Here is a 27,073-nt window from a genome sequence, read left to right as displayed (position 1 = left end):
ATACTCAGACCATACATTTTAACCAGTCCCCTCCCTATATGTCCCTTTTGATAAGAGGGAAATTTCTCAATATTTTATAATTACAATGAAGCCATGAATAATCTTGTACATAGAACATGAAATTTTCAAATTAGGAAAGATTGATACAAAGCTATTTATTTTGTGAAAGGTGCGTGTACAGATTTCTGAACATTTCTGAATGAAGGGACAGCAGGAAATACGATTAGATAGCAGAGGGATGTAAACTACAGATTCTCTGAATGCTGTGGATGATAATTAATGATGTGATAGAAAGTAGTATGGAACTACTGAAAGTAATGAGTAGTATTTAAGGAAGATGAATGTTCTGAGTGTGAGGTCTTATTTCCTGCACTCTGGAGTGTTGGGAGCTTTCAGAAAGGGTGTTACGAGATTTTTCCTGATAGAATAAAACTAGCGGTCTGATAGGTGTAGGCAGTCAAAATGGCGAGGTCAGAGAAGACAAATGTTGCAGGAGGGAACAGGTAGGAAGCCAGAATCTAAGTTCTGGGAGGTCAACTCAGGTGAGAGAAGCAGGCTAACACTGACATTCTAAATAGCAGGCAAAGTCCAGAGTGGAAAAATCCATCAAGAGTGGAGTTAGTAAAAAAAGTATTGATACTTAGGTTGCTTCCATGTCCTGGCTATTGTAAATAGAGCTGCAGTGAACATTGTGGTACATGACTCTTTTTGAATTATGGTTTTCTCAGGGTATATGCCCAGTAGGGGGAGTGCTGGGTCGTATGGTAGTTCTATTTTTAGTTTTTTAAGGAACCTCCATACTGTTCTCCATAGTGGCTGTATCAATTTACATTCCCACCAACAGTGCAAGAGGGTTCCCTTTTCTCCACACCCTCTCCAGCATTTATTGCTTGTAGATTTTTTGATGATGGCCATTCTGACTGGTGTGAGATGATATCTCATTGTAGTTTTGATTTACATTTCTCTAATGATTACTGATGTTGAGCATTCTTTCATGTGTTTGCTGGCAATCTGTATATCTTCTTTGGATAAATGTCTATTTAGGTCTTCTGCCCATTTTTGGATTGGGTTGTTTGTTTTTTTGATATTGAGCCGCATGAGCTGCTTGTAAATTTTGGAGATTAATCCTTTGTCAGTTGCTTCATTTGCAAATATTTTCTCCCATTCTGAGGGTTGTCTTTTTGTCTTGTTTATGGTTTCCTTTGCTGTGCAAAAGCTTTTAAGTTTCATTAGGTCCCATTTGTTTATTTTTGTTTTTACTTCCATTTCTCTAGGAGGTGGGTCAAAAAGGATCTTGCTGTGATTTATGTCATAGAGTGTTCTGCCTATGTTTTCCTCTAAGAGATTGATAGTGTCTGGCCTTACATTTAGGTCTTTAATCCATTTTGAGTTTATTTTTGTGTATGGTGTTAGGGAGTGTTCTAATTTCATTCTTTTACATGTAGCTGTCCAGTTTTCCCAGCACCACTTATTGAAGAGGCTGTCTTTTCTCCATTGTATATTGGATAAAGAAGATGTGGCACATATATACAATGGAATATGACTCAGCCATAAAAAGAAACGAAACTGAGTTATTTGTAGTGAGGTGGATGGACCTAGAGTCTGTCATACAGAGTGAAGTAAGTCAGAAAGAGAAAAACAAATACCGTATGCTAACACATATATATGGAATCTAAAAAAAGAAAAAGAAAAAAAAATGGTCATGAAGAACCTAGGGGCAAGACGGGAATAAAGACTCAGACCTACTAGAGAATGGACTTGAGGACAACGGGGAGGGGGAAGGGTAAGCTGGGACAAAGTGAGAGAGTGGTAGTGTATATATGGACATATATAGACTACCAAATGTAAAATAGATAGCTAATGGGAAGCAGTCGCATAGCACAGGGAGATCAGCTCGGTGCTTTGTGACCACCTAGAAGGGTGGGATAGGAAGGGTGGGAAGGAGGGAGATGCAAGAGGGAAGAGATATGGGGATATATGTGTATGTATAACTGATTCACTTTGTTATAAAGCAGAAACTAACACACCACTGTAAAGCAATTATACTCCAATAAAAACGTTAAAAAAAAAAAAGTATTGACAGTTGATGAATTTTGATCCCAGGGAATGAGCTATGAGATCTCTTCCCTGTGTATACCCTAATAATTACAATAATCATAAATGGGAACTATTATTTTCCTCCTTTAAAGATGAGGAAACATAGATTTAGCAACTTGCTCTAGGTTATGCAAAAAGACACAGAGCAGAGCTGTCTACATACCTATGTACATGCTTTTAAACACTAAGCAAAACCACCACACGTGCATCCGAGTATAGGCGGGAGGCTGGGACTCCAGGCTTCAGCATCAATCCCAGCACTGGAGACTGAATTTAGCAGCAGTAAATTAGTTCTGGATGTCACTACACAGTTGGTGGGGGGGAGGGAGAAGGAGACAGAGACAGAGACAAGACAGAGACAGAGACAGCGAGATTCCAGTGTACTGATAACCTTAGCTTCCATTGCTTACTGTTAGAGACTAAACCTGCAGTGAAGGAGGGCAGGAGGAGCCAGGAATGAAACTTTTTCAGGGTGAAAGGGAAAACTTGGGCAGGAAGTAAAATGTACTTGCTAGCATTGTTCAGCAGTGCATCTCTTGTCCCTGTACTCATCATCCGTGGCGTCTCTCTCTCTCTCGCTCATCTATTAGCAGTTTAGGTACCTATGTGTCTGTGTATCTATCTATATATCTACGTATCTATTTATCATCTGCTTCTCTATTAAATCTTGTGGTCCATGAGGGTAAGGATTATCCTGACTTGCATGCTGCTGTATACTTGACACCTTGCCCAGGGCATTCATTGCACAGAGAAACTATCCATTGAGTGAACAAATGAATGGTGTTCCATTTGTCATTGAGGTAATTTCAGCTTTGATTGTGCTTACAGTTTTGTGGAGAATATTGATATTAATAAAATAATAACATACACAATTGTAAAAGTATAATTCTAATTCATGGGACAAAGGAAAGGAATATTTTCCTGGTATTTGAAGAATGAATATAAAAAGGAGGCTTTGATTTAGGTAGGTGTTCTGGGTTGAACTGTGTTCTCCCAAATTCATATGCTGATGTTCTAACCCCCAGTACCTCAGAACTTGACCTTACTTGGAAATAGGGTCATTGTGGATGTAATTATTTAAAATGAGGACATACTGGAGTAGATCGGGCCCCAAATCAAATACGACTTGTTATCCTGATAAAGAGGAGAAATTTGGAACCAGACATGCACCCAGGGAGAAAGCCGTGTAGAGATGAAGGTGGACATTTGGGGTAGGGCAGCAGGAGCCAAGGAGTGTCAACTCTTGCCAGCAAAACACCAGAGGCTGGAGGGAGGCCTGGAGCAGATCCCTCCCTCACAGCCCTCAGAAGGAACCAGCCCTGCCAGCACCATCATCCCATACTTGTAGCCTCCAGAGCTGTGAGGAAGCACATTCCTGTTGTTTAGTCCCCCAGTTATAATACATTGTTATGTCAGCCCCAGGAAATGAACACACTAGGCCATGAACGCCTGCCTGAGGAAATGACAGTTGGTGATGACACCAGGCACCGAAGGATGAATTAGGGGAGCATTTACACAAAGAGAGAACAGCATGTGCAGAGGCCCTGTGATAGGAGGAAGCCCACCTGGAATTATCTTACCATTGTTTTTCTTAGTTTTTCATCTGCTTTGCAACCAGATCAAATATATTAATAATTTTCCTTTAAAGGGTTCGTTTTGGTATTAGTTAAAGACAGTTTTCCCCATCCCAAAATTACATAGTTGCATCTATATTCTATTATGCATTGTTTATTGTCTTATATTTTTCATTTAAATCATTCATCCATCAGAAATTTATCTTGATGAATAGCATTAGGCAAAGAAAAATCTTTTGAAACTGATTTTCAGTTCTTCTGTGACATTTTCTTATGCTTTCCCCTTTATTCAGTCACTTCCTCTCATCTCTTAGTTCTTGATTAGTAAGTAAATATATATATTTTTAAATTTCAAACATAGTGCAAAACTCCCTTTTTTCTTTCTTTACTCATTTTTGAATACTAGTATGGAAACTAATAGTTTCCATAAAACTCCATGGTTTCATCCTTTGCGGACATTCTGTTCCTGTCCCCTTCCAGATTTTACTTTGGAGGGTTGCTTGATGTAAATTATAACAGTTCAGCACTATTAGGGGCATAGAGAGAGGCCTTGTGTGGTTATAGCAGAGGAACGTTTTCTCTGTTCAGTCCTGTGTCTCGTGATGTCCCAGTGCTGCGCAGTAGCTTTCCTCAGTCGAATTGACTTTTATACCAGCCTCCGTTCGGGACACATGTGTCTGCCATCCTTCGTGGGACCACAGCTCTTCGCATCAGGGAAGAGCCCCACCTTAGTAAGAAGTGCTTCCTCGCCATGTTGTTTTCTGTGTGATATGGTTTTTCCTTCCCTTGATTCTCCTGGTGAGTTTCTCTGAATGCCCTTGATGTAAAGGTTTTCAAGCAAAGTGATTTCCATCTATCCTACATTCTGTCCACTTGGTAGCCTTCACCTCTGTATCAGTGATTAAAGCAATTCCATAAAATATGGAAATAACCACCATTTACTAAACAATCAAAACATAGACATTGTGCAGCTTTTCATATTTTATTTGATTTGAAGAAATAGTGCAGCGCAGTGGTTGAGAACATGGGCCCTGTACGCAGACCATCTGATTTCCAATCCCAGTTCTGCACACACAGCTGTGGAACCTCGTGTAATTTACGTAACTTCGTTTACTACCGTTTCCGTATCTATAAAATGGTGTCGTAAGGATTTAAATAAATGAACATATAAGGTGCTTAGAACAATGCTGAGCACGTAGGAAGCTCTGTAGAAGTGTTTGTAGTTGTCCTTGTTGCAGGGTGCCGGAGGTGGCTGTTATTTGATTTTCAGAGCAGACCTATAAGGTACCTTTTAAGAAACAGGTTCAGCGATGTTAAGCTTGTGCAATATCATGTAATTGCCTGGTATGCAGTCAATACTCATTAAATACACATTTAGTGAATGAAGTTATAGAGATGGAGTTATAGACAGGACTGGCTGACATCGAGTCTTGTGCTTTTAATCACTGTTCCTCAAAATATCTCTTTTACTTATTTCCTGCCGAATAAGATCACTTTCTCCAGAATGGAAGCTGTGTGCTTGACTCTCCCTGGCTTCTTTAGTCTTGTCTTAGAAACATTCTGTTAGAAATTCCTTGAAATTTGTCCCATAGAGCTAGCTTCCTCCCCAAGTCTTCAGTGCAATATGGGGTTTTCCAATATTTTAATGTTTTTAAAAAATCATTTCAGTTGGTATTGTGGTGTTAGGAAGAAGGAGAATTAGATTATCTGCTTACTGCCAGCTTACCCAATATTCTCTTGTAGTGATATTTTTCTGTATTCAGGATTTTTATCAGTTACCAGAACTTGAACTAGGTTAATATCTAGAACGATGAATATTTTTCGGTGATGCCGATACTTTACTACTGGTGGTAGAATCTTTCTGAATATGACTCATTTTGGACCTAGCCATCCAGTTTGTTTATACCCTAGATCAGACATTAGCAAACTTTTTCAGTAAAAAGCTAGGTCATAAATAGTTTAGGTTTTGTGGACCACGTGGTCTTTGTTGTAAATGCTCAGCTCCGCCGCTGTATTGTGAATGCAGCCAGCTGTAGACAACATGAATGTGAATACATGGCTGTGCTCCAATACAACTTTATTTATGGGCACAGAAATTTGAATTTTATGTAATTTTTACGTTTTATGTGTTAGATATTATTCTATTGAAAACTTGCAACTATTTAAAAATGTAAAATCCCATTCTTAGCTTGCAGGTGATATAAAAATAGGCAGCTGTTTAGAGTTGTTCCACAGACCATAGCTTGTACCCCCCCTTTTCCTGCATCAAATGACCACAGTCCCTATCATCCAGATGATTCTACTTTATTCATCACACTGCAGCTGGAATTATCATCCTTAAATGTAAACCACTCATCTGATTATATTACTCCCTTCCTTATGATCCTTTGTTGACCCTCCAAACTCCTTGGCATGACATTCCAGGTCACAAAACCTGCTGAGTCCACCTCGTCCAGACATCTTTCAGTCCTTCCCTCTCAGCATCCCCTGGTCAAGCCAATCCCAGTTATTTGCTGATTCCACAAACACATTCATATATTCTGCTGTCTCCTGGGTCTTGAATACTTTTATCACACATTGTTTCTTGGCATAGTTTTACTTATTCTTAAAAAGTCCATTTAAAATGGCATCTCTTCCAGGAAGTTGTCTCTGAATTTTCAGGCAGAATTAATCACTTTTGCATTCATGCTTTCATAGCACTTTGAACATGTTTTAAAACATTTATCTTATTATGTTACAATTCATTGTATTCATGGTTGTCTACACCGATTTTAATATGAGCTCTTACTGTAAATAACTGGGTTAATTTATCTTTGTTTTCTCCAAACCTGGTATATATTTGGGACTTGACAAATGATTTTGAATGCTGCAACAGTAGAATTAGATTTCAGTGCTCATATCTGCCATACTTCACACAAAATGTGTTTTATAAAGAAGGAAAAATCCCCAACACTTTTGGAAGGAAAATAGTGTATGGGTTTATCCTTTACAAAGCAAAGATTCACTTGGTAAACTAAAATCACTCTTAAATTTGTTTGTTTTGAATTTTTTCTTAGTGGGTTTGAATTTTTAAGGCTATAGTTTCATTTGCAAAAACTATCAAGGTTTTAAAGAATTAACAGCTCTTTGTGCTGACACCTTCCTCTGCCACTGCCAGTGAGGTTGAAATTATAAATCTGAGATTTGGGGACTTTTTTCAGTACTGAGCACCTGGGTGCTGAAATAGTCTCAGAGTTCATCCCAAATGTCCTGGGGACGCAAGTGGTGAAAAAGCTTTGGGTAGCTATGGATCCAGACTCTGAGCTTCCACTCTGTTCTCTTCAGCCTCCCAATTCATACATCTTTCCTCCTCCTCCACAGAGGTGTAGATACATTTATTTATAGATATAAGAATAATTATTGGGAAGAAGCCCACAGCCCTAGTATTTGATAAAAAGCTTCCTGGAGATTCTGCAGGCTCGTGGACCTTACAGTTATTCACCTGGTATGGTACCCAGGCCCCGTGAAGGCCAGGGTCAGCACATGAGTCCCTCTGTGCTCCTTTGCCCTCCCTTGTCCTGAGTGATGCACAAAAAATTCTATGTAATCATTATTTATAGCAAGATAGAAGAAAAAAAGTACTATAGGATGCTGAAAGTTTTAGTCCAGTAAGGATTTTAGAAATTAATATTGATGTCAGTGGTGACAACTTGTCAGAATTGTTCATGTTCTTTTCTTAGTAGTGTCACAATGGTTTATGGTATGAATAGAATGTATTTTTTTATATTGTCTCTCCTGCTCAAATCCCAGCTCTGTTGCTATTTCTACTTTTCTGTGGTGGTGATAATTGAATGAGGAGAAGGAGCAAAAGAGCCTCATCTGTTTTAAATTCTGAGTAGGGACATAGATTCACTAGAATCAGGACTGCCACCTGAACTCAGGAAGTCAGTTTTTACAAAGACGTTTATTTATATATATATATATATATATATATATATATTCAGATATATTCAGCTATATATGTATATATCTGAATCACTTTGCTGTACACCAGAAACTAACACAACATTGTAAATCAACTATACTTCAATAAAAAAGATGTCTATATATATCTTTATGAAAGATCATAATTTCTAAAGGCAATTGTAAGGTTTGAATAAAGTAAGTTCATATATGCCAATAAATTAATTGAATAATTGCCTTTATCTTATTATGTGACTTCACAAATTTATATTTGTGTTCTCTCTACAATTCTAGAAAATATCTCTCAGTTAAACTTTTGCAGAACTCTGTAACACAACTAAGTACATTTTAATACATCTAGTAATTTTGTGGTGGGCATTCTCTTCAATGGGGAGTAATTTTTATGTGACAATGTACAGTGATTTATTCATTGGATTTTGTCGTTGTTTAAATTTAAAAACCTCTTAAGGATACTCAGCCTTGTCATGGATTCTTCATTAATATTTTTCTCTTTAGGTTTATAATGGGCATTTGCTCCTTTCGGTTGCCAGCATCCATTTCCCCATCATTTGAGAGCAGCATCCTAAATTCCTTTGGGGGAGTTCTCACTTTTCCATTTGGTGTAGCTTGGTAGCACCGCATGGCAAATCAAGGTGCACAGCCCTGCCTTACTTAGGTAGGCCGCTCTGGTTCCCGCTCCCTCGACTTTGACAGAATGGGGGAGATTATTCAAATTCATTCATGTGAGTGGTATTATCCTGATGAAATTATGCGATTCTTATTGTCCTGACTCAGCACCACCATGGTTTCGCTCTATTCAAACTTGTTCTCCTAAATTCTCATCTTCCTGTGAGGCATTAAGTATTCTGCCAATAAATTCTTTATTTTCTTAAGGTTACCTGTTACTTACAATCTAAGTATTCTAAGCTCTTAGATGTGGATCTAGCCAAGAAAAATATTTATCAAGAATCAATACCTGTTAGGACTTCCCTGGCGGTCCAGTGGTTTAGACTTCATCTTCCAATGCAGGGAGTGCGGGTTCGATCCCTGGTCAGGGAGCTAAGATCCCACGTGCCTCGGGGCCAAAAAACCCAAACATAAAACAGAAGCAATATTGTAACAAATTCAATAAAGACTAAAAATGGTCCACATCAAAAAAAAGTCTTAAAAAGAATCAATACCTGTCATGGTTCAGATCCTGGCTGGAAATGAGCATTAGTAATTGTAAGAAGGCACCCACGTCCAGTGCATCTGGATTCCTGGCACCTATGCCCGTTTTGGAGAAACAAGGACTCTTCTACCTGTCGGTCGACTGCTTTGATCTGGCTGTCTCAGCTATTCGCTAGGGAACTTCAAAGTGCAGACTCAGCCCCATAGAGCTGCAGACACTTTTGCCAAAGCAGTACAAGTTGGGAACCAGAGTTAGTCTTACTGCCCTTAGCATGTTTTCTCACATGACTATCAAGCTTATTCTTTCACCTTAATTCCTCTCACACTTTTTCAGCACATTGAGCCTCTGCCAGGACTTGCTGATTTGTCTCCCTTTCCCACTCTGGGCCTAAGTCCCTGGTTTGAACCCAGGCAATGGTCTTGGAGCCCTGAATACCCTAAGTATATCATGTCAGAATTCTCCCCGTTGTGGTCTAGCCCAGTGCCTCATGGCATGACCACTGGCTGAATTTCTGTTCTGAATGGACCAACTTGGAACCTCCTGACTCTGGGCATGCCTCCTTAGCACCGCTGTTGTACCAGGCAATCTGCTGTGTAGGCTTGTGGAAGCATATGCTCTGATATGTGCTTTATTTGTATCCATTCCGTACTCTGTGTGTGTGTGTGTGTGTGTGTGTGTGTGTGTGTGTGCGCGCGCACACACACGCGCGCACATGCGCTTTTCCTAGCAAAAGATTTTTATGTGTAAAAAATTTTATTTTTTGTATTCTTTTAAATTTTCACATTACCTAGCCTTTAAACTCAAAATAATTCCATGTTCCTTTGACTCTACTGTCTTCATTAAACATCTCAGTTTGCAAAGCCAGAAGCCTGGGGATCATCCTTAATGCCTCCCTCTCCCACACTCTTCACTCTCAATCGATAACTAAGTCCTGCCACTGTTTCTTGAATTGATTCTTCCTGTCTGAAATTCTCCAGTCCCCTGGTCTAGACCCTGTATCTCTGACGGGAAGATTGTGCTAGCCTCCTAGTTTGACTCTCTGCCTTTAGTTGTTCCCTTTCAAAGCTGTCCTCCTCCCAGAACTGTGCTCAATTTATATATCATGTTTATATACCACCTGAAATATATTTACTACATATTTATTACCTCAAAGACAATTAACAACACCAGAACTTAATATCCACTGAAATAGAATCCTTTTCTCTGTAGAATTACCCTAATTTCTACCCAAGATAGCCAAATTAAGACTAATTTGTTGGCAAAATAAGTCTGGTTTCAATAAACTTGTTCTGATTATGTAGTAAGTGTAATTAATCATAGAGATTCTTTTAAATTGACTGCCCTGGAACCTCAGATTGAACTTTAAGAGGCCTCTCAAGTCCGGGAAAGCCATGCCAAGGACTTGCCATTAGATTCACCTGTAATACCTATAGATTTGGGTGAATTCCTCTCTTCTCAAGGTCCCCAAAATATTTTGAGATTCCTGCACCTGCCAGGAAGAGGCCTTCCTTATTTACCTCATAAGGCTCCTGGGAACCCTGTGAGCAAGGTACCAGGTTGTTTTTCCAGGGGAATTGCTGGCTCCAGAAAGTACACTTTGGTTCTTTAAAGCTGTCTGGTCATATCTGATTCTATGCATATTCTCAAATATGACATTCCAGTCAAAGCCAATGTTTCCAATTATGTCCTATTATAAGAAGAACAGACTCTTATTGGACTTATGCAGCTAGCTTTATTGCCATGAAAATAAGAATACTCACGAAGAGTTTCCAAATTCTGGAGAGATCAGGTAGAAAGGAAAGATAAATGCTTCAATTTTGCTTACAAAGGAATAACTTACCAAATTGCTGTAAGTCATAATTAGCTTAAAGAGAAAGGTTTCTTATATCTGGAAAACAAAGATTAAAGCCAATAATATTTCAGACAAAAAGTCATAAAAATTATTATTCAGCCATGCAACTACCCCTTGTTGATCTTGATCTTTTCTTAGCAGTTTATGAAGCCATCAGGTTTTTCATTCGGATTCTTTTGTTTGTTACCCAGTTCATACCCAGGAAGGATTTGAAAGTTATCAGAAACCTGTGCTTGTCAAAAAATCCTTTCAGTGAATCTTCTTGCAGATGAAGCATTTTTGCAAAAGCATAAAACAACTGTCTATAAATGACAAAAGACTTTAAAAGGCATGGTTAAAGACCTGATTATAATGTAATTGACAAAGAAATGTGGTTATTTTTGTGGCATACAGTATTTTAAGATAATAACTAGAATTATGACTGATAACATAGTAGGACATATCTGAATTTTAGGAATTTCATATAATTTCTAGAACATTTATATTAATGACATTTATCCATACACTATAACCTAAGAAGGTTTATCACCACTCATTTGATGATGCTTCCCATGTAATTTAACATACCAGATAAGCCTAATTAGTTTAATATCTTTCTTTGATAAGAAGAGAAAACAAATCTCTTGAAGTGTTCCAGGGCCCCTCTGGAAAGCCTCAAAGTAATTTCCAGGTCAGCAACACTTCATTTAGAGTTTGATTTTTTGAGGAAGTTTGTCAAAGATATCAAAGGTTTTAAAACACTTGGTCAAATAAGATCATAGGTCACTGTGGAACAATACTTATTCACTTAGTCAAGTGACAATAAAGATTTCAAAGGCAAATACAGAAAGATACAACAGATTACATAAAAGGTAAAGAAACTTTACAATCTGTTATCAAAAGCAGATCAATATAATTCAAGAAAACTTTGTTGCTCTTAACAGAGAGAAAATGAAATTCAGGTTTTGCACCATCTTACCCTTAATATTAAAATTAATTTACTCAATTAATTTTATTCTAATTTTAGTCAGTCCTGACCACACATAGAATTCCTTTCATTTTTCTCACTAACCTTCTATAACTTTTTATATCTGTATTAATTTATCCTTTATTTTCTTTCCCATTTAGAAATAACCAACTTTAGGTAAAATCCCTTTCTTCTTAATTTTTAGTAGTTTTATTGCATAGTTTAATTAGAACTCTTACCCTTTAAAAACCTCAATTTTAAGTGAAAACTAAGGAATAAGCAATTATAAACTGTCTTTTACACTAGTATTCTGTAGAATGGCAAACTTATAAATACAATTTATAATTTCTAAAAACCATGTACTTATAGAAAATGTCTCATATTTATTAATAGTCCTAAATATCTTCAGTTTCTCTGCAAAAGGAAGCCTGTGTTCAGTAATTAATGTTTCATTATCTTATTTTATTTGGGAATGATCTAGATATTTAATAAACTTCCATCATTTAATTTAATTTAGCCAAATTCTAAAGTTTCAAGTTACCAAAAATCTAGAGGAACTATTTTTAAGCAGACGTTCCTAAAACATAATTATTCCTAAAGAGTTCACCTAAAAACTCTGATCTCATTTATGTTCAAGTTACTTATAAAAATTTCCTCATATCAAGTAACTTTTCTTGCTGACAAACTTCATAACAGAAAATATAAGATCTTATTTGACTTTTAGTAAACCTAGGTACAATAAAAGTATTATAGTTAATGTTGATGGCTCTAAAGACATGTCTGTATTAATTAAACTAACAAACTTAAACTAACTTTAATACCAAATATTAATTTAATACTGAATATTTCCCAGATCACATGAACCTGACATTCTTCTGGGTTAGTTTCTTTTATCCTTCTGAGAATTTATATAAGCAGTTAATTTTCCTTTATGCCAATTAACTAGAGCTCATTTTTAAATTTTGACAAAACCATCTGGAAGTGAGACACATCATATTTATAATATGCACACAGAAAGACAGACAGACACAACCAGAGATCTCATAGTTTCATTTTTAAAACTTAGTCATGAATCAGATATTATAATATAAAACTCACTAGTTTATAAATAACAGTTTGGATAAGTTAAGTTTTACCCACTTGAGTTTAAAAAGGCCTCTTTTCTCTTTGTTTTTTCCTCAGTCTCAGGAATTGGAGGTGGTCTAGATAAGACAAGTGTTCCTGAGAGCCCTGTTAGAACATTTACATCTCAAGGCACAGGGAGAGAAAAGCAAGTTATCCTAGAAGGACTTTTGTTTCCTTAGGGTCAGAAGTTTGAAAAGATGTTTTATCAAGCTAGCTTTCTCTAACTGTGTACAGAGATATCAGTTTTGGAATGTCACAAGAGCCCCGTCTTGGCCACTTCAGGCAGCATTTTCTTTATTCCCTATTAAGTAACTACTTGCAAGTACAGATTTCATACATAAACCTGGCTGGAGTACTAGTTGGAGGTTGGCTATCGGACATCCCTTGTCTCTCTGTTTGGGAAAATATATTCCCCATTTTAAAGTTGGTTTCAAGATAAAATTACTAATGAAATGGTACAGTGGGTTGATGGACTGTTTGTGAACTTAACTCCTCTAGGTGTCCCCCTAGCGTTGTTTCATCTCTTTTAGGTATCTCGGTTTCCCCCTCCAGCAGTCTAGAACTGCCGTGGGTGTTTAGAGCACTGAATGGACAACTCCTACATTGTTTGTCCCCGGACGAGCAATTTTTAATTAATCAGTGGGTTTCGCTGTGGGACTGCTGCATAGTATGAGGACTAGCCTCCATCACTCCTGTAAATTTCTCAGTTGCCTGAGAAAGCCCTAACTGGCTGGGAGAAGCTCTGTCCCTTCTCTTCGGAGCTGAGAGCTCTCATATGGTATCTTCACTTTCATCCCAACAATTCTGTTAAAGTAGCTGAATTGGGAAAAAATGTCAGGTCAGCCTCCTACCTACACGGTCCACACCTCCTCAGTGCCTTTCAACTGAGCAAAATCTTCCTAGTGTCTCTCAACTGGGGAATATGGCGCCTCTTCTTGAACCTAAGTTCAAGGATAACCAGCTCCTCATAGCAAGGAGTTTAACCACCTTTGAATAAACTCAGGATCTTTAACCAAGATGGGTGATCCAAGACCAGGAGAGACTCACCCAAATTCATCTGGACTCACCAAGGAGGTGGACAGGAACAAGGAGCCCCCTTGCTGGTACTGGGTCCTCACAGAGTTCGGGGGAAGGAGAAAAATCTGCTCTGAGTCCTTTTGTGGTTGCCAAAACTATCACCTTGAAAACACACACACACACAATGTAAGAGCTGTGAGTTGAGTTTATTCAGTGTCTTATGAGGACTATAGCCTGGGAGACAGCCTCTCATACAGCTCTGAGAAACTGCTCCAAAGAGGTAGGGGAAGAGGCTGGTATATATGTGATTTTAGAAAAGGGGTACATGTAATCCAGCATACATCTTGGTAGAAGGTTACTGCTAATCACAAGGAACAGATATCTCGGTTAATGAGTTTAGTACTTTTCTTAATATGAGGAGATACAAGAGTCCAGTTTCATTAAAAAAATTTTCCTGAAGTATTTCTAACTATCTGAGGGCCTATTCTGCCTATTTCCCCAGAGCACAGAGTGCCTCATTCCTGATCTTCACCCTGAATTTCTTTCAGGGTGTTCCGTAGGTCAGCAAATGCAGTGGCTAATGACTCAATCCTTGTAGACCAGATGGTGGGTGACAATTTGCACTATCTATCATCTATCTATCATGTTTCTATTTATTGTCTACCTAACTATAACTACTATATAACTACATAGTTATATATTCTACAGAAAATATATCCTTCACAAACTTTCTACACAGAACTTTGAGATTTCAACTTCATCCGCTGTTTTGGGTGTTACTGAGTGTCTGAATTCACCATACCTTTTCATTTTCTGTATTTCCGATGCTTTGACAACTTTTTCTGACCTTGGAGAGACCGAGAAACTGCCCCTCCCAGGACTAGCCAATTCCTAGAAATAGTAAGACTCCTCTGCAAGCACGCCTTTCAGATGCAAACTAACCAATTCAGAGCCCACACCCCACCGCTTCCTTTATCAGACTCATACTCCGGACCACTGTTCTCCTGCCCATATCACTCCAGGATCAGGGACCAGACCACTAAAGACGGCCTCTACACCCCAGAGCCTGCTGCAGTTATTCCAACTAGCCTGCTTACCCTGCCTCACGCATTCCTTTTTTATCTTCTAAACTAAACCTGCTTACCCTGCCTCACCTGTTCCTTCCTGCAGAAACAGGAAGGAACACATTTTCCTACTGTTCCTTCTGCCTCCTGGACGACCATGGTGCTTCCTGTGTGGCCCTGCCTAGCATGGGGCGCCCCCTCCTCTTGGGAACTGTGAATAACACACAAACCATCTTTTCAGTGGCAATCATCTTCTGATCTGCTGGCCTCACTATACCTCAATAATAATAAAACCTACATTTTGAAACTGAGTCTCTTTAACAGGTTATCAGGTTGTGTGCCTTTGCTTGGATTTCCTGGAATGAAGCAAGGCTTAAGCGCTAACGTTTTATTGAGAGGTTTAATTCCAGAGCAGGAGGAGTGTGGGAATTGGTGAATGAGAGAGAGAGGAGTATGGGAGAAAATATAAAGTGGTACTTTCCTTAACTGGTCCTTGCTGGATAAATCACACACACACAAAAACATTATTTTGTTCTGTCTCTAAGGGGTTCAGTTTTGGTAATATGTATTTTTCTAAGAAATTATGCACTGAATCTAGATTTCCATATTTATTTACATAGAGTTGTAAAAAGTAACCTCTTAGAATTTAAAAAACTTCCTTTGAGTTAAATCACTGTATCTCCCTTGTCATGTATAATTTTGTCATTTTTCATTTTTTTATTTTTATATATATATATTTATATCTGTAATATGTTGGACTCTCTAAAATATGGGACTCAGCATCCACCCCAGAGGAGATTAGATGAAGGTCATCTGATGTGGAGGCATAGAGAGAGGGTAATAGGGCTTGGAACTGGAGAGGCAGTGACAGGAGACAAAAGGACAAGTTAGACCTGGTTGAGGGTGGGAGGCATGGGAGTCGATTAGAAAGAGATGAGAGAGTCAGCTTAACTATGAGAGAGCCATGGGGATGTTAAACCAACGTCTAAAACCATGCCTGTCCATCCTTGTGTGCATATATTATCCATTACCTATGTGAAAGAGTTGGTCAGCTATTGTCCCATGTGTCCTTAACTCCTAGTTGTTAAAAAACCAGGACACTTGGAAGGTTCCCCGAAACAGAGGGTGCAGTCCTTGACTCCTTGTGGGGCTATGGCGTTGTGAAAGAGAAAGCCTTAGCGTTGGTATTGGGTACATTCTGGTGTAGTGATTAATAGAGTGTTTTCTCCCCTTTTATATCATTTCTCTTGTACTTGTAAGGAAACCGAGACCTACTTCTCAATAAATCTGTAGAGTCTGTATTATCTATACAGACTATAGATAATGCTCATATTAAATTAATGCTTATTTTATTTAATTGAATAAGAGATTGTACCAGCAACTAAAATCCACTCATGAAATCTAGCTTTCTTTTTTGTTTTTATAGTCTATAATTTTTCAAAATCTAAAACAAAGCAATCACAAATGAAAAGCTCTCTAACTCAGTAAACACTACCGGAAAATGGATAACATTATAAACATCAGTGATATATAATCAGAAAACAATAAGATGAATAAAAAAGAATCAAGGTTAAAAGACTTTTCAGGATTCAAAAATAGCTCTTACTCTTTGAATAAATAGATTTTAAACTCGATATGAAATTTATTTTTGGATATAATTTACAAATAACCTTTACTTATGAAAATAGTCAGCATTTGGGAAGAAGATTACTGAAATCATCATTAATAATAGAGATCATTTGCATAAACAAAAATAATGCAAAATGGAAATATTAGACTGTAGGAATCCAAAATAGAATAATAACCACAGGGTTAAAATGAATTAAATACAAGAATCTCCTGACAGTATTTTATCAAAACCCAGTGTTAAGATGATCCTTAAGCTCTATTTATATCTTGTTACAATTTATGATATTGAAATTATTTAGAAAATTAGACATTACATATAAATTGCCCTATGAAATTTGGCATATTTATCAGCCCTCTGTAAGAAATATTGACCACTTAAATTTATATTAGAAGAGATAATTTTTGACATTCTTTTCTTTTCTTTTTTTTTTCTGATGTGAACCATTCTTAAAGTCTTTATTGAATTTTTTACAATATTGCTTCTGTTCTATGCCTTGGCCTTTTGGCCACGAGGCATGTGGGACCCTAGTTCCCCCACCAGGGATCGAATCCCCACCCCCTGCACTGGAAGGCGACGTCCCAACCACTGTACTGCCAGGGAAGTCCCTGACATTATTTTCAAAGACAAGGTCTTATCAGATCCAGCAAAAGGGAATTCATATAAAGTAGAAATTTATGTGTTAGGAAATACCCACTGATTCCAAAATTTTGGAATTGTTATATTTTATTAAAGATTTATAAATCAATTCTAGAGCTAGAAGAGCTCCAAGTAGAGTGAAGCTATATGGAAAGAAATTCTAACCCTTTTGAGGAAAATTTTAATATATAATTTTTTACTTTCTCTGATGAGGAGAAAACTGCTTTTCTCACTTTCTCTATTCTACTTCTTCATAGGTCACAGAACATGTGTAACATAGACTTGGCTGGCACCTAAGAAGTCTCTAATCAGAAAGCTTTATTTAGTGTCCCCCACAGTTGGCCACACATCTTTTAACCTTGCCTCTCCCACCCCATGTTTTCTCCGCAACCAATTTTTTGGAAAGTGTAGTTTACATTCACTGTCTCTACTTTCTAACTTTCAATTCACTCATAAAAATAAGTGAAGTTTTGTATATGTAGAGCTGATTCACTTTGTTATAAAGCAGAAACTAACACACCATTATAAAGCAATTATGCTCCAATAAAGATGTTAAAAAAAAAAATAAGTGAAGGTTGAATTCTGCCCCAATTCTCCATTGATATTCTTCTCACCAAGGTCACTAAAAATCTCCTTACTGTTAAATCCATCTGGCACATTTTGGTCTTTATCAGACTTAGTTTTCCTGCAGCATTTTCATTGTCCACTACCTTCTCCTTCCTGATCCTCTTTCCCCTCTTTGCTTCCATTGTACTCTGTTCTCCTGGTTCTTCCTCTTAAATCTCTGACTCAGCCTCCAATCATTAAATATTGGAGCATAGGTGTTCTCTAGGATGTGGCTGCTGGTTCCGTCCCCTTCATACATCACATTCTCTTCTCTTCCAGAGTGACTTACTGGCCGTGACACCTGAGGCAAATTTTTATCATCTGTAAAGTGGATAGAACCTACCTCATAGTGGTATGACAGAGAATAAAAGAAAGAATGTATATGGAAAGGCCTTAAAAAAGTGTTTGACATATAATAATGACTTATTATGTGTTAAATATTGTATGGTTATTCAGATATGGGGAGATTCAATACCGAAAATATATAAATTATCCCCAAATTAATTTACACAATCAATGCAATCCCCATTAAAATCCACATAGGAGTTATTGAATGGAAATGGACAAACTGCCTACAAAAACTTACCTGGAAGAGAAACTGTGCAAGAAATGGCAAAATTTTAAAAAGAAAGATTCAAGTAGGCTTACCATACCAGATACCAAACTTATTTTAAGTTTAACTCAGTTCATTGGCAAAGAAATACACACAAGAATAGTGAAACAAAACAGATTTATGTACAGATGGGAATTTTATACACGATTTCAAATTTGAAATACAAAGGGAAATTTTTTGAACATTGGCTATCCATTTGGAAATAAAGTTAGATTTATAAGTTCACCATTCATAAAATTGGATTGCATACAGATTAAAGACATAAAACAAAAAAATTTAATAAGCTTCTTTCTTAAATTTAAAATAAATATTGGAATAAGACAGCAGATCCTATGTTAGTAATCCTGTAGTCTTTTCTTCAATAAGACAAAAACCAAAGGACATAAAAAATAAGATAAACAAATGTGTGTAAGACAGATAAATTTTTAAATAATAATTTAAATCTTCATAACTATAAGCAAATTTAAAGGACAATCTATTTGGAGGAAATATTTTTAACACTTGTAGCAGACTAAGAATTAAGATCCAACTTTATAAAGAAATCTACAACAAAATAAATAAATTTTTAAAAAAGCTAATAGAAAAGCGAACAAGATATGGGTTGGCAAATCACTGAAGAGAAAGCACAAATGTTCAAAAGATGCTCAGTCTTCTTAAATATGAAAGACATGCAAATTAAAATTTCAAGTTTTGATTACAAATTTTAAAAACCTATACAAAAGTAAAATACATACCATGATGAACCTCTACATACCCAATAACCAGCTTCAAAATTTATCACCAAATATCCAATCTTGTTTCATATAGTCACTCCCCTCCCCATTGAGATTTAGATATATTTTTTTTGGTTTTGTTTTTAAGAAAGAAGTGTGGCTTGGTCATTCACGTATATATATATATATTTTAATTAATTAATTAATTAATTAATTTTTGGCTGTGTTGGGTCTTCGTTTCTGTGAGAGGGCTTTCTCTAGTTGCGGTAAGCGGCGGCCACTTTTCATCGCGGTGCGCGGGCCTCTCTTGCTGCGGAGCACAGGCTCCAGACGCGTAGGCTCAGCAGTTGTGGCTCACGGGACCAGCCGCTCCGCGGCACGTGGGACCCTCCCAGACCAGGGCTCGAACCCGTGTCCCCTGCATTGGCAGGCAGATTCTCAACCACTGCGCCACCAGGGAAGCCCTAGATATATGTTTTATCATTTGATTTTATCAAATGTTGGGCAAATGTGGAGAAATAAGTTCCTTCACACACAGCTGAGAAGAGCTGAAATTGGTCACCTCATTTTGTGAAGTATCTGTTAAAGTTAAAAATGAACATACTCTAAAACCTAAAATTACTGCTTTTAGGCATTTGCCCTAGAGAAACTCTTGTGCATTTGCACAAAAGAGGTGTGTAAAATGGTTATTGTTAAATTATTGTTTGCATAGAGAAAATTGGAAACAACACTGACACCCAGAAAAAGAAATAGTTAAACTATGGTACATCCATCCTGTGGAATGCCATGTGGCGTTAAAAAGTGTGAGCCGGAGAGCTGGACACCACCTGCTTCTCACCCCCTGCCCTCCCTGGCCAGGTCCTGGTCCTTTGTGACCCTTGGCCACCGTGGTCTGGAGATGGAGCCACTGCTCCTGGCCTGGAGCTATTTTAGGCGCAGGAGTTTCCAGCTCTGTGCGGATCTGTGCAGACAGATGCTGGAGAAGTCCCTTATGACCAGGTACCGGCTGGACCCTGTGAGCCCTGTGGATCCCGGAGATAAGGCTGAGGGCCCGGGGGGGGGGTCTCTAGGTCCCTGGGAAGTGGGTCCAGGGAGGAGGGCCCGGGGTGGGGGGGGTTTGACTGTGTGGTCGGCATAGACACCTGGAGCGAGACCCCCTGGAGACACACACACAAAAGTGTGAGCTAGGTAGATTCAATAATGTGCAAAAATACCCAAGACATATTGTTGAGTGAGAAAAGAAAGTTGCATAATAATACACATACTATAACATCATTGTTTAAAAAGAAAAAATGAAAAGAAGCCAAATAATTTGTCTATCAGTCTATCAATCAATCATCTATATATCTGTCAACCTGTAGTCTAGAATGCTATAAAACAATCTTCACAAACAATAACAATGGTTATTTCTGGGGAGGAGTGTGAGATTGGTATTCATCAAAGATTCTTTAGAGTATTTTTACAAGAATACATTTATGATTTACTTATATAATTAAAAATAAGTACTATCATGACAAGAATTAAGAACAATAGATTAATAGAACTGAGTTTGAATCTGAACTCTCTCACTTATTATGTGTTTGAGCTGGCTGGCTCAGTCTCTCTTTTGTCGAATCGGGATAGCTTCATATACTTTATGGAGATTCAATTCTGTGGGTATTAAACGAGAGAGCGTCCAGGAAAGAATCTGCAGTCCAGAGCAGGTAATCAGCTGAAGATAACCAGCGCTCTTTGCACTCTATTAAGTCAATTTTAAACCTCAAGTAACTGAATGATGAAGTATTTTTTCTCACTAGATTGCATCTGCTCACTAGAGTTTAGATCCATAAGGGCAACGATCCATAATGTCTTAACACATATATATGAATTACTGATGTTTACTCTGGTGTCTGGTATACAACAGGCACTCAGCAAATGTTTGTACATTAATATGACACCTATCTATTCCACCAAGAACTGCTGTCCTGAATTCTGGAGTTGTATTTCCAGATCCTATCACATATCCTCATCTTGCTTTTGAATAGGCACCTCAAACTGAACATATTTTAAAACCGTACTTATTATTTATATCTATACACCTTCATCTCTTCCTATATTCTTTGTTTTATGACATCTAGCTTATTGATGAAAAGTCTTCAGTACTTTTTATTGTCATTCCACGGTAGACTTTTTAACTTTAGAGACAAATATTGACCTTTAAGATTTTATTTTGTTCACTTTGTCTTATTTCACTTATTTTTGATGCACTTTAAATATGGTTTCTTCTGGGGACTCAGTGGGCTTTTCTAAATTCAAGAAGTCACATTTTTTTCTCATATTTAAAAAATATATACCATTAGGAATTACATCCTCCCCATTTTCTTCCTTCTTTCTTCTGGAATAGAGCCTTCTACCTCTCTTCGTTGTTCATTCTTTTGGACCATCTCATTATCTCATACTGCTCTATTCTGGATGAATTCTTCAGAACCGTCTCCTAGTTAGCTGAGTGTAGTGTTGTCTACCATTTAAGTCATCAGTTGAATTTTTTTATTTCACTGACTACTTCTCATTTTTAGAATTTATATTTGGTTCACTTTCTAATAGGCCTAATTGTTTTTTATGATGTCTTCTTGTTTTATGAAATACATGCATTCTTTTGTCTCTTTAAAAATTTTAAACAGACATTTTATAGTGTTATTTTAAAGTCTCTTCTGATAGCTCCATTTTCTTTGAGTCTTTTGAGTGTGAATGTTTCCGTTTGTCATGTCTTCTGTCTCTTATGGCAGTGGGTTTCTAGTTTGATCGATAGTTTTAGACTGTGAGCTCATCTTCAGTAGAGGCTGCCTTCCACAGGAACCCTGTGTGAACAGTGAGTTACAGCATTCCCACACAATGGTTCCTATCAGGCTCCTCTCACTGGACCATTGATTTTCCTATTTCCAAACAAGTACTTCTTTCTTTCCTTTTTATTTTTGATAAGATTTTTGGCTTAGAATTTTGCACCCCATGTTCAGCGCAAGTTGAGACCTCCACATGGTGTAGGTTCACGCATGGGGCAGGTCTGGGTTCCTGTTTCTCACAGGGAGCCCTCTATCCACGTTCAAGAGTAGGAGTCCTGCTTCCAATCTGCATTCCAAGGCCAGTGGGAGGAATTAGAATTGGTCCCCTGCATGAAGCCAAAAGGCAAGAGCTTTCTGTCCCAATTGGATATTCCCCTCCCCCCTTTTTTAGAGCTAACCTATGTATTTTTACAAAAGTTATAGTTTGTCCAAATGCATGTATTTCAATGTGTTTGACTTGGAGGAGAGTGCTTGCTCCTTCTTGTTTGGAAGCCCTTGTCTATATTATTTATTTCTGTGAATGCATTACTATTATCCCAAGTGCCCAAGCTGGAAAAATTATAGCTTTTCTGTGGCCTTATTCTCTACCTCAGTCCTTTCGATCTATCTAGTTTACTTTTACTCTTTTTTTTTTTTTATTTGCTCTCCCCACTGTCTGATTTAATTTGGGCCCCATCAGCTCTCTTGTGGGCTATGACAACATCCTTTTCACTGGTTTCCATGCTTCTCATCTGCCCTCTGCCAGTCATTGCCACGTGACCATGGGAGTTATCTTTCCAAATGCAAATCTAATTAAATTATGCCAATCCACTGTTTAAAACCTATTGATTGTTTCCTTTCTTCATATTAGAAGTTAAACTACCTTGATTTTGTGGTTTACTGAGTTTTATGTGCTGACATTGCCCTGTTCCTACTTGTATGTCTGCAATATCAGAATATTTTCAGTTCCTTGATCTGCCCATCCACTGTATGCCTCTATTCCTATACACATGCCCTTTTCCTGAAGAGCCGTTAAACACCACTTTCCCTCTATTTATTTGTTGCACCCACACTTGAAAATTCAGCTTAAATATTACTTCTTTTGTAAAGATTTCCTAACTTGCCCCAAATCTGACACATAGTAGCCATTCACTCTTTTGTTTTATAGCTATATCTGATTATTTTCCTATATTCAAGCTCAACGTATACAATTTCTTCAAACATTCTTTGTGTAATATGTTTCCCCAACCACTTATTATCTTTGATAATTTTGTCTTTTGAAAAACCCAAATCTTCTTTGCCTCTTTAATTGTGACACTCATAACACAACTTTACAGAAAGTTTTCTAGTACCGTCAGATTCTATGCCTGGAGCCCTTCATTTCCTCTCCAGTCTATCAAGTGGTCTTGTACATTGTCACTTGCTTAGCCTTGAGGTCCATGAGGTCCATGGTGGAGCCCTTTTTTTTTTTTTAAGTTTTTATTTTTTAGAGCAGTTTTATTTTTTAATTTATTTTTTAAAATTTTTATTTATTATTTTTGGCTGCGTTGGGTCCTCGTTGCTGCATGTGGGCTTTCTCTAGTTGCGGCAAGCGGGGGCTACTCTTCGCTGTGGTGCGCAGGCTTCTCATTGCGGTGGCTTCTCTTGTTGTGGAGCACGGGCTCTAGGTGCGCGGGCTTCAGTAGTTGCAGCACTTGGGCTCAGTAGTTGTGGCTCACGGGCTTAGTTGCTCCGCGGCATGTGGGATCTTCCCGGACCAGGGCTCGAACCCGTGTCCCCTGCATTGGCAGGCGGATTCTTAACCACTGTGCCAGCAGGGTTTACAATAAAATTGAGAGTTAGGTACAGAGATTTCCCATATACCCCCTGCCCCGACACATGGAGAGCCTTCCCCATTGTCAGCATCACCTACCAGATGGTACATTTTTTATTAAATAAACTTACATTGACAAATCATAATCACCCAAAGTCCATTACCTTAGGGCTTGCTCTTGGTGTTGTACAGTCTGTAGGTTTGGACAAAAGTATAATGACATGTATCCATCATTATAATATCATACAGAGCATTTTTCACTGCCCTAAAAATGCTCTGTGCTCTGCCTATTCATCTCTCCCTGGAGGCCTTTTTAGGACAGATGGAAGATTTGGTCATTCCAGTATGTGGATTTCCCAGAGTCCACATTGCAAAAAGCATAAAGGGATATGTAAGAATAAAGATGGAAATGGAAACCATAGGGTTTATTGAAGGCATAATGTTCTAGAAATCAATGGGGAGGCTCTAGTCCTACCTCTGCCATATCTTTCTAGATGACTCTGGGCAGACAGTATAATTGCTCTGCATTTTCATTCTCTAACTGATAAAATACAGGGATTAGAATAGAGGATTAATACTGCCTCTATAATTATTTTACTCTAATTGTTAAATTGCTCAAGCTAAATTATTTGCATTATAGGGGAAAATCTTTAAAAACAATAACTATCATGAACTCTGTAAGAAATAAATAACTAAAATGGATAAGCCCCACTATAGCAAGTAAAATCCTCTGGGAGTGGGTCAGCATATAACATTAGTAGAAAACATTAAGCCATCAAAATATTATTCCCTATTTAGATACACAAGCAGGAAATATAGAGACTTTAAAATACATAAACTTCTGACAGAGCTCTCAAGTTTTACACAAAATCTGAAATGTAAATTGCATTTTGAGTGTAACAAGTAGCCAGTTTTAACAACAGAGCAAGGCCGTGTACTAGCACTAACCTTAGAGAATAAGACATCTGACTTTAACTATAGATGTTTCCATGAAGTGTCCAAGGAAAATACAGTCTTAAGGACTTGAAAAATTTAATCTGAAGAAAAATACCACAGTACTTAGCATAAGTATATATAAAAAATAAGTAAATATATTTGCATTCAACAATTATGGTAAAGCAAAAATTCAAGAAATCCCAGAGGATATAAATATCATGAACAGGATTAGGAATGGGCTCTAGGTTTATGGAAGAAAAACTGCTTCTAAATAATCTCCAGAACTCTGTCCATTTTATCAACAACCGTAATCTGACTGAGTTGTGAGAGTATGTTTATGAAAAAGTGACGTGTCTGTGAATTGTGTTCTGAAGATGAAGGTAAATATACAGAAATACAGGGTGTTCCTTTAATAGTTGCCAGATCATAATGATTGTGTGCCTAGACAGTCATCAGAAATTAATTCCTCTTTTAAAAATGATTCAGGACACTCACCTAAAGCAGGCCCTTTTCAGGCAGCATTGTTAAAGGAAGGAAAGTAGTACACAAGGTCTGAGGGGGGATGACTCCAGTCCAGCATGAAAAAAATCTGCACCAGGTTTGAAAAATCACCCCATCCTCCTGTGTAAGTAAGATGCCAAGAATCACAACTGCTTTCCGAATCTAAGTCCCCGAGTCTTCTGTGAGGGATCTGTAAGAGGGGAAGGGACAGAGGTGGCACCCAGGGGCTCTGAGACTCTGGCTTCTTTCTGAGTCAGGCAGAGCTCGGGAGCTGGACAGGGACCAGACCACCACCAGCACGTCGGAGCACGTCCTCCACGAGACCATGGCGCTTCAGACAGTTGCCCACCTTCTCATCTTCTGCCTCAGTCTCTCACTGCTCATCTCCATAAAAAGTAAGCCTCTTCCATTTATTGAACTTCTGGCAATTTCCTGACTTTTAAGTGTTTGATGGGAATAGTGTGTAGTGTTGCGTGTTCTACAAAATACAAGGCTTTAAAAAAAAGTAAGAAGAATTTGGTGTGAGCAAGCGTCCTGTGTTAAACAAATCAGTGGGACCAGTCAGTGTGAACAATTTTCTGATTCTATGATTTCCAGTAAGTATTCTAATAGAAAATGTTCTTTTTCAACCTTTTGAGTGGTGAGCAGGAGATTGAAATGGCCACATAGAGAAGGTTTTTTGTTGTATTTATACTTTTATGGAATAGATCTGGCACTTTGTAATTGATATCCTTTAAGAGGAAATTAATCATAAGCTATATAGCATTTTATTCCCAATACTGTGTATGTATCTTCACTTTTAAAGAACTTTGTGTCCCAACATTTGCTCTCACAATCAAGGAGATAGAGTCTCAATTTTCCCCAAAGGATAATTGTTCAAAGCATTTCTTTTGCCAGAGAGAAATGGGCTTCCTTTCTATTGTATGTGCTTCTGTTTTATAAATGGAGATGTCATATTCCACAAACTTCCCCAAATAAAAACAAGAGTAATGTTTCTGAGATAATGTTGTTGGATGTACGGCAGTGTGGAGAATCAGAGGAGACCAACAGCCTCAGCTGTGTGTTTATGAAGGACAGTAGCTATTGAACATGTTTAAAACAAAGACAGGCAGAGTGTGTGCTTGTCAAAGGGGCCATGTGATTTGTGTCTGTCAAATCTGAATATCAATAAGGCAAAGCCATAGCACAGCTGCTGTTGAACAAGACTCCTTGGTGTTAGAACGCAGTGTTGTGTAATCTGGGTCACCTGCTGTGGCTGCACCAGCGAGACTGTTACTTGTATGGTTTACAGCTGAGCGTATATCAGAGGTTTGGTGAAAACAGGAATAGATGCTATAGCTAAGGCAGCTGAAGCCAAGTGGAGAAAAACCAAGTCAAACTAAAGGAAGGAACAGTAAATTCGCAACACATACACACACACTCAGGATTTTTTTCCACAGTGGTACTTATTGAAAAGAGTTGTTATTTAAATAGTATTCATCCTCCTTGAAACTTAAAGTGGGCCGCCTGCAATAGGAAGTGAGGCACAGAAGCGATATGTTGAGACGTGGGGGTAGAAATGGAGCAAAAGAAATGACAAGACACATAAAACGCAAGATGAAGTGAGTTTACAGTACATTTTATGGCAAAGACCTTTGTAATTCCAATGCAGGGTATATTCTAATTCCTAGTGTTTTCTGCACTTAGCTTTTAAGGAGATGAATATGTAACCTCTAGAGTACCATCTCTTTTTTTAAGGGCTCAACTGTGCAACTGAAATTACATACAAATAATTTGTTTTCTCTCTCTTCGAGTGGGGGATTATTTATTGATAGTCTTTAAATAAGTACTTTGTAATTACTTGATATATTCTCTAGCACAATATTTTTATTAGTTAAAAAAAATTTGAAGCCTCATTTTGTTTAATTTTTAGGCAGGCAGACTCTTATCTGTGTTAATATATTTGCTGGCAAGTTGTGATGATATTGCCTTCCTCGTCAAAACACTTAGTTTAGACTTTTTTTTTTAACTGACTTGAAAACTTTCACAACCTCAGCCTT

The 27,073-nt window shown here is 37.8% G+C and overlaps 1 protein-coding gene across 6 annotated transcripts in view; it reads left to right on the top strand.

Moving 5' to 3' along the window:
- Nucleotides 1-27,073, top strand: part of CRB1 (crumbs cell polarity complex component 1) — a 273,482-nt gene that overhangs the window by 37,847 nt on the left and 208,562 nt on the right. For 3 of the 6 annotated variants that reach the window (XM_082394138.1, XM_082394139.1, XM_082394141.1), the window contains one exon: nt 25,292-25,429. The exons of 2 other annotated variants lie outside the window; for them this stretch is intronic. In XM_082394138.1, coding sequence (XP_082250264.1) covers nt 25,292-25,429 — 138 coding nt within the window. Of the gene's footprint in view, nt 1-9,065; nt 14,331-25,291; nt 25,430-27,073 lie in introns of those variants that run through there. One more of the 6 variants, XM_082394142.1, reaches the window with a different exon arrangement.

This window comes from Balaenoptera borealis, assembly GCF_965194805.1.
Source record: "Balaenoptera borealis genome assembly, chromosome: 1".
NCBI lineage: Eukaryota > Metazoa > Chordata > Mammalia > Artiodactyla > Balaenopteridae > Balaenoptera > Balaenoptera borealis.
Note: the sequence above shows the minus strand (reverse complement) of the source record. Positions and strands in the feature narration are given on the sequence as shown.